General features: G+C 40.8%; 1 protein-coding gene across 1 annotated transcript in view; it reads right to left on the bottom strand.

Moving 5' to 3' along the window:
- Positions 1-202: 202 nt before the first annotated feature.
- Positions 203-8,949, bottom strand: part of LOC117939469 (coagulation factor XIII A chain-like) — a 17,679-nt gene continuing 8,932 nt past the window's right edge. Inside the window, exons 12-18 of the mRNA XM_034864847.1 lie at positions 8,325-8,478; positions 5,988-6,097; positions 4,770-4,935; positions 4,537-4,691; positions 4,085-4,221; positions 3,772-3,877; positions 203-1,215 (exon numbers count right to left, since the gene is read on the bottom strand). Coding sequence (XP_034720738.1) covers positions 1,180-1,215; positions 3,772-3,877; positions 4,085-4,221; positions 4,537-4,691; positions 4,770-4,935; positions 5,988-6,097; positions 8,325-8,478 — 864 coding nt within the window. The 3' untranslated portion in view covers positions 203-1,179. The remainder of the gene's footprint in view (positions 1,216-3,771; positions 3,878-4,084; positions 4,222-4,536; positions 4,692-4,769; positions 4,936-5,987; positions 6,098-8,324; positions 8,479-8,949) is intronic.

Genomic DNA, 8,949 nt, shown 5'->3' with positions numbered 1-8,949 from the left:
TTGTTAGCATTACAGGGGGGTCATGTATTTGCAATGAATGTATAGCTCAGAGAGACAATTAAGTATTTACAATAAGAGAATTAGGTACTGATGCATCGTTGCATTTCAAGTTTTGCATAATGTAACTAGGCCTACTTTGGATGTCTTTTGAGTGAAAACAGGGTATCACTGTCACTGTGGCACAAAAGCATTAGGAGCTTGTTAAAGCAACCAACGCTATAATAACTTCAATTCATATAGCGCATTTCCCAAGAATGTTTTACACAAGTAACGTTGCAGGGGGACAAGGGAAAAGAAATAGTAGGCGAACACAAACACTAACTAAAAGGAATAAAATGCTAAATGGAAGGGAGATGTGATTATATGTTGGCTATTGTTGTACAACCAAATCGCACATTGTAAAGTAATTTACAATTAGACATATTATGCTCCTGAGGGACAATTCTGGGTCAGTTTTGATTCATTTACAATCCATTAATTGTCTCCATCTATTAAAAGCCTGACCGAAGTTGACTTCACTTGTCCCTTTTAATTTAATTAACTCTTTGTTTAATTTCCTTCCGTGCCAGTCATAACTACAACTTCTAAAACAACATTAAAATACAATTAGGCCTGTATGAAGACTTCTCCTGCTTTCTTGTACCTGGCTCACAGGGCTTGATACTAACTAGGCTTTTTTGGTGTAACAAAAAAATCTGTGACCCGTCAGAATGTGAAACCGTAACACTGTCTATCTGCCGCCAATCATTCTGGGACGGGAAGGAAAGGGCAGAGGCCTTACTAAAAACTATATAAAATTAGAGTTATTTTCACTGTTAGGCTCGTTTGTGGTTACAAGTCATTTAAGACCTTTGTGTGGAAAATGTCAGAGCTTCAGAAACAATAAAAAGTTACATAGAGTCACTTTAAACAGATGTTATGACCCAGGTTGAGAGGAGACTCTCTGAGACATTTATTGATTAAAAAGCGTAACGATTAATATTTCAACTCATTCAAGAGTATCACAGCTTGGAATTTACAATGATTTGTGTACACTGAAATAAAACAAGAAATAAAATCATAAAAGACGTTGCTCTGGTTTGTCGTCTCCTTCCTCTCAGTTTGAAGCTGCTGTGATTGGTAGAGGCGTAGTGGAAATGGTGTGAGGCGGGGGTGACAAAGCTCTGTGGACCAATCATCTCAGGGCGTGATGTCGACCCAAATGACACCCCTCACCTGAAAGAAACACAACAGGGCAAGTATATTACCCTCCGAGGATGTAGTGGAGTATGTAGTGGACATGAAATATAACACTGCAGTTATTCAGCTCTCATAATGTGTTTAAAGTTCCTTTCTGTATGAAAACATTCAACCGAATAAGACACAAAAGAGCTTATTTATATTCAGGAAACGGAGATGAAGCTAGCCGATTTGGAAGACAGAAACCGAAGATGCAACATCTGCATCGTCGGGCTGAAAGAGTGGCTAAGGTGCAAATGCTAGCTAGTAAACAACTGACTGATGAACATGGACCGTTCTTGTCATGTTCTCTTAATGTGTCCTAGTTTTCATTGTACTGTTGTCTGATATTATTACAGAGACTGTGTTTCTGAATACTATGTTGACCTAGCTTAATATGGCCTACTCTCCATAGGTTAGCTAGAATTTCCTTTACTAGTTCCGGTTTAAATGTTAGTTTAGTGTGGAAACAACTGCTGTTGCAATTGGGTAAATATGGGCTGGCTAGTGTTCCATTTCTTGCTGCCACATATCCAATCTTGATCAAAAACCTACTTCAAGTGTTGCTTCCGCCCCCTCTTCTCTTGCTTTTACTTTTACCTCACTATCTTGTATGCTCTTGTTCTGTTTTTATATGTTTTGTGAAATAGGGGACTTAGCTTTGGATGCACTGTTGTTTAACAAAAGGATTTAACAAAATGAAAGGCAGCAGCAATTTCCGCATGTACTTTCATTTAGATCACAGATTTTTGAGAATTGGTGATCTTACACTTTTAATGTGGAATTTTGGCTTACTGAATGCTCCTAATAAATGAGCCAGCACTCTGGGCTTACTAAGAAAGAGAATGTTGACGTTGTATTATTACAGGAGACACATTTGCTACAAGCGGATACCGGCTGTTACAGCCATACAGACGGGATTGAAGCTGAGTTAACTAGGTTAGACTCATTGTTGCAAAATGATTTTAGTGCTCAAATAGCTAGAAAGAGAAAGAACAGAAATGAACAAAATTCTGAACCAGAAATCAGAATTTCACATCCATAGAACGAGACAGCACTATTATTTCCAGGGCACAAGATACAGTCACTTACTTGCCATGACAATTAGGTTCAGTGACCATTTTGCAGATATTCCCGCTATTAAATCAGCATACGGTAATATAAAAAAATGTCAGACATTTTATTCCAATCTGTATTCATCAGAGTTCACTTTGGATAAAGCCCTAAATGGTGGTTAAATTAGCTTAACTTTCCTAAATTTTCAGCAGAAGAATCAGGTGACTTAGACAAATTGATTACTATAGAAGAACTAAGGTTGGCAGTACAAAATATACACAAGGAAAATCACCAGTCATTGATGGGATACCCCTGAATTTTATGTAACTCTTTCGGAACAACCGGGCCCATTCCTTCTTGACATGATTAATTTTTTTATAAGGAAGGGTGAATTCTCAAGGCATGTGAACACAGCCTTGATTTCCCTACTCTTAAAAAAGGATACAGATCCTACAGAGTGCTCTAGCTATTTACCTCTGAGCCTGCTTAACTCTGATTGAAAAAACCTTTGCAAAGCTCCTAGCCCGTTGTTTGTCATATGTCAAAACTAGTGAACTCCATAAAACTCCATAAGCCATTCACGCATCGATTATGGTGTCACCAATATGCATTTGCAATACACAGCATCACCTCTTTCTATTTGTGGATGACTTTATGGTCTTTTTAGAAAAGCCCTATCAATTTCTTCCTCCTCTTCTTAACCTATGCGAGGAGTATGGTAGCTTATAAGGCTTTAAAGTTAACTGGTCAAAGTTAGCATTACTTCATTTGAATGATTCAGCTCACATTTCAATCATCTCTGATAACATCCCCATTGTTAAACAGTTTAGATATTTAGGTCTTAAGGTTTTCCCTTGCTTAAACGAGATTGTTAAGCATACCTATTCTGTTGCTCTGAGCAACGTTTTGAAAGATATGGAAAAATGGATGGGTCTCCCCATGTCGATTCAAGCTTGTATCTCTGGGGTTAAAATTAATGTTATACCCGGGTTTAACGTCGTGAGCTCTATGCTACCTCTTTCCCCTCCTTCTGGTTATTGGCACAAATTATGAAGATGTCTACACTAAAGAGGAGGGTCTTTCAGTTCCTGACTTTAAACTTTATTTTTGGTCCTTTGCGCGACCAGAAAAGGACTCAAACAACAGAGAAGGTCTGGGAATGCGATTGTCCAGACCTGAGCAGAGATCTTGACTGGCATGAGATATGGTTTTAACATCCCAGAAGTGTCACGCAATCCAGACCATCAGCAGATTCATTACAATTTTATTCATAGGACATATCTCACCCCTGTGAAAATACATCCCATGAAAGTAATCAACTACCCTTTATGCACTTTCTGACCACTGATCCCCCACTAAAAGTTCCACAAAAAGACAGGAAACTGTGTAAGGTTTAATGTGTCCGGATATGGCTAATTTCCACGGATAGTGTCTCAAAATTAACATAGTTATGTTATACAGTACTTGAGTAATGAGAGAGGAAGGTGTGGAGATTACCTCACAGAGGTTGCTGCTGTCCATCACCGCTACAAGGCAGCGATTTCCGGCTAGTCGAGGGATGAACGACTCTTTCCAGGAGATTGAAGCCTGAGGCTCAATGACTCTGAGACACACACAGGTGTACTGGTATAAATACACACGAGCCAAACAGCCACAACATGCCATCACCATAGATTGTATAAATAAAAATGGACAACGTGTCTCCACTTCCTCCCACCGTACAAAAGTTAAAGCAAAATATTCTGGATAGGGAAAATGACAATGTTATGTGTGTGTGAGTGTGTGTGTGTGTTTGTGTGTGTGTGTGCACCCGAAAAAACGTGTCTTCTCGCTCATTAATCCAGCTCCTTCCATGGACAGCCTACAGGCCTTCAGGGCGAAGTTGAACGGGTTGGTGAAGGTAACTTCGGCAAACATCTCCTGCTGCACCTTGGGCAAGCCGCTCAGCTGGTAACACAGAAGAAGATGTAGTAGAAAAAGAAGACAAAAAACAACACAAGCCAAGAACATCTCCTGAAAAAATAAATAATGCCAGTGTCCCCATGGTTTTATTGGCGGTGCGCTAATATAACCGAGGGTTTGTTACATCGCTCAGACTCTGGCTCAACCATAACATAAATACACACAGACGTACAATACTGGAACCAAGACGGCAATGCACGTCTCATAACAACTAACAGAGGTAAGGCTAACAATAAAATACCTTACACCAAGCTAAATCTTAAAGAGGGAAAGTGGCTGATTTTCAACCCTGAGTCTTACCGTCACGGTGAGCGTCGGGATCTGGAACTCGAGCACCTTGATGGCAGTCACTGACTCGTCCTCAGTCTGTCCAGTCACAATAAAGTGCAGACAGAGCAGGGTGCCCAAAAACGGCATGTACTCGTCAGCTGTGATCTTCACCATCTCACTCTTCACTGCAACACACACACACAATTGTAACAATGGTTATCTCTAATAACCACAAATACTCTCTCGTTGCTGACGTTGCTCACTCTCATTGGCTGGCACGGTGATGGTGAAGTTGTGATATTTCAAGTGACTGGCTCTGACTCCGGTGTAGAAGATGACAGACCCGGCCAGGTTGGCTTGGATGGTTGTAGGAACATCACTCTGGTTGTGGAAAGCCATCTGTAGGTTGACGTCCTGACCCAGGCTGACCTGGAGAGACGGGAGAAGAGTACAAGTACATTAAATTTGTACTTAAAGGATAACTTTTGAACCCTATGTTCTTATGTTTGTGTCTAAGAAACTGAACAACAATCTTTGAAATTTGTCCATGATTAAGCAAGAAGCAAAACAAGATGCAATGCAATGCAAATGGGCCCATCAATTTCCGTCCACAAAACATGCTGTTTTTGCCACTGACATGCTCTGATTATTATTTAAGTTTATTTTATTAGTTTTATTATTATTTTTGTTAAAGAGTAGGATCCTTTTTGTTTTACATGAAACATCACCAATCTGGTTTGGTTGACATAAACCCATGTACATTTTTATTTCAGCAGTTATGTAAATGCCCCATTAAGATTTTAAGAGTTTTAGTTTCCCTGAATTTACATGGTGCACCTGAATACACCATTGAGTTGTGTCACCTGCGTTACCTTTGTTGTTTGTTTCCATAACTCAACACAGGGAAGGCACAATGTTGGCACATAGGTATGTCAAGGAAGCAAGAGCATTTTTCTGTTCTATTGTTTCTCCTTCATCTGTTACTCTGGCAGTGGCCATGGTGTCTGGAAAAGTGCAGCTGCAGGCTACCACTAAGCTACAGTTACCTTGTGTCTTGGATGTATTAATAGACCACATGGTGAATTGCATTCATTAGCTAAATCCATTAATACAGCTAAAGGAACTTGGGAGAACCATCATATATGAGCAGTGCAGGGGGATATGGGTGAGCGTGGTCTCGCGGTTCTGCTCGCGTTCATCATTACCTTACTGTTGATCATCTGTCCATCATCGTATGAAGTCCGCCCTTACAATTTGATTGGTCCTAACAGCTCTTGTTCATGCATAGTTGCTCCACAACGGATTAAGTCCAAATCAAACTTCCCAGGATCAAATGTTTTATTGGGGCTAAATTTGCTGGCATCCAGACTAAGGCGGGGGTGGCAATAATACAAAAGCTCATTTTGATAAATTTTTGATTTGAAAAGGAAACACCCATAATGTTCAGTAATGAAAGACAGACGTGTAGACTGGTGCGTTACCTGACTGGCGGTAATAATGATAGACAGTGTGGTCTCGGGCAGCTCTGAGTGATCCCTCTCAACACCATATCCTTCCGCCCGGTCCATAGTCCTACTGTCCTCGGCACTACCTGCAGACAGAAATCCCTTCACCACCGACTCTAATGTCTCCCAACCCCTTTGAATCCATAAACAAGTTGCATTAAAGGTCCAATATGTAATATATGTACTGTAATAAATCTAAAAATGACCCCAATGCATCATCACATATTATGGAAACATTATGGAAAGACTATCGTTTCTGACAACAATGCTAATTCCAGTGTTTTCTCCTTTTGTAATTTCTATTCAAGTTTTGGCCTTTGTTTTATTATCATCTACCCAGTTTGACAGCTAGGCCGGGTTGCCAGATATACCTGTAAAAATGCAAAGCCAGCGCGCTACAGCTGTAGTGCCAGTACAGCCATGAAAGCAGCAAAACAAACAAACAGGATCAACGGAGACAGATTTTACTCGACCTAAAAAAACGGCATGGTTCTGACAGTTGCGTGACCAAAGACGTAACAATCCCAGGTAAATATTGAAGATGTATTTGAAAGACTGAGACAGCTTAGAGCCCAAAAGTACCCTGAGTTGGGTAATTTCCTCCTGAACATGTAAGCATTAGCTTTGGGTTCATTTATAACTGCTACACGGGACGGGCATTTTATGTAATTTCAACATTTGTGTACTCACATGATATTATCTAGCTATAGAACCTGAGTTATTTACTTACTCACAAAAACAATTGAGACACAGCTTGTAAAGTGATCCTGACTGGTCCTGGCTAACGCCGCCATGCTAACTCTACTAACTAACGTTACTGGAGGACCAGGCAAGCAGGCCACGGCTGTTTACAATCGGTAGCATTTTCAGCGGCCGTAGCTGACAATGGTGAGTTAATTTAAGCCAAGAGAGGGGGGGCTGTAAATTGGGAAGAAAGGGCTGTGAGTTATCACTGCGTTTAGCAATTGTTGCTGTAATTCTAAGCCAATAGAGTGTGTTTTTCAGACAGGTGGAAAAAGAAGGCAAGGTAGTGACCTTTTTAACGGTTCCTACTGTAATTCTAAGCCAAGGAAGGGTGTCTGTCCGTCGGGTGGAGAGGACAGCGAGGTTGTGGTGTTTTTAGTACTTCCTATGGCAATTTTAAGCTGAAAAAGTATGTCTGTCAGTTGGGTACAGAGCTGCATGTGAGCACGGGCTTTTATGACTGTCAATATAGCTAGCATCCAACATTAGCTACTGCTGTGCTGTAAAGTAATTTCCTATGTAAGACCAAGGGGGTAACCCTCTCCTCTCTAAGCGTAGCTCCCATGGCACTTTTTTAATGCTTCGTAGCACCCACCCACCATTAGCATTCCATTGACTCCCATTCATTTTGACGCCACTTTGACAGTGAATAACTTTGGATCTGAAGAGTTTAAAGACTATTTGTCCATTATTTATTTCTAATGGGGGCGGCTGTGGCTCAGTGGTAGAGCGGTTGCCTGCCAATCGGAAGGTTGGCGGTTTGATCCCCGCCCCTGCAGTCATTGTCGAAGTGTCCTTGGGAAAGATGCTGAACCCCGAGTTGCCCCCGGTGCTGCGCATCGGAGTGTGAATGTGTGTGAATGTTTATCTGATGAGCAGGTGGCACCTTGTACGGCAGCCCCGGCCACAGTGTATGAATGTGTGTGAATGGTGAATGTTTCCTGTAGATGTAAAAGCGCTTTGAGCAGTCGTTAAGACTGGAAAAGCGCTATATAAATACAGCACATTTACATTTACATTTAAAGAACCACAACAATGACAAAGGCTGCGGAGTAACGCTCAGCGCTCAGCGGAGTAACGCTCAGCCATCCCCGGAAAAGTGCTTCTAATATCCTTCACTGGTCTGCTGAATGCTATCTTACATAATTCAGATTAAAAATGTTTTAAATATATCTTTGTCCCATATTTGTATTACATATAAGACAGGCCGGGGACTGTCAATCACATCATAGCCACACCCTAGAACACCCCCTACTTAAGCATTGATTTTCAAATCAACAAGACTGTAATTCAACAAATTAACATCATTCTGTGTTGCAGTAGACTTAAAACTAGTGAATGAGGCCATAAAGTCATTATGAAAATGTTTACTGAGGTAATAAAGCAGATGAGAAGTGGGTCACTTTCTCTTAGATTTCTACAGAAACTGACCTTTTGCAACCGCACGGTTTAAGGTACTTCCAGCCAAACTGGATGCTTTGTCCATTAATATTAACTATGGTTTAAACTATAAAGGTAAGTTTCATCTTATTTTTTTTGTAATTTGCAATGTGTGTGTGTGTGTGTTACCTTTTGGGTACTTGTAGTTCTGTGTGATGTCTTTTGGTGAGTTGCTGCCCAAAGATTTGGTGTAAACAGCCCTTCCGATGTAATCCCTTTCCACCCTGTACGGAGTCAGCGTTCCGTAGCGATCCCGCTTGAAGAAGACAACGTCACTGTTGACCTGGAGGAAACACCGTCATAATAACAATTTAGACAGACAGTGTTTAGCGTTTCATACCGTTGGTGCGTTCTCTTTAGTTATACAGAATCTTTGGCGTCAGCGGAAAATTAGCCTATGCTAGCTACTAGTGTGAGCTAACGTTACCTCCGCTCTGTAGCAGCTGCCTCGGTGTGCGCAGGGCCTGTTCCATTGTGAAATTATTGTTTGTTATTACAATATTTTATATTGGAATGGGAATATAAATTCATGTTGCTATATGTAATGGCTTTGTGTCAGGCTGAACAACGCCCCTTAGCTGTGATTAAATCACAAAATACCTCAGTTGATCGCAAGATATTGCTTATTATTACGCTAAAGTAAGTAAAGAAAAATAATACACATAGAATAGATTACACACATAGACCGTATATATATTGATGGACAGAGCATCCGGTTCGGAAAAGTGCAACCACTGCGGAAGTAACTTAAACC

Source organism: Etheostoma cragini, chromosome 24, assembly GCF_013103735.1.
Source record: "Etheostoma cragini isolate CJK2018 chromosome 24, CSU_Ecrag_1.0, whole genome shotgun sequence".
NCBI classification, from domain to species: Eukaryota; Metazoa; Chordata; class Actinopteri; order Perciformes; family Percidae; genus Etheostoma; species Etheostoma cragini.
This window is presented reverse-complemented; position numbering and strand designations above follow the sequence as displayed.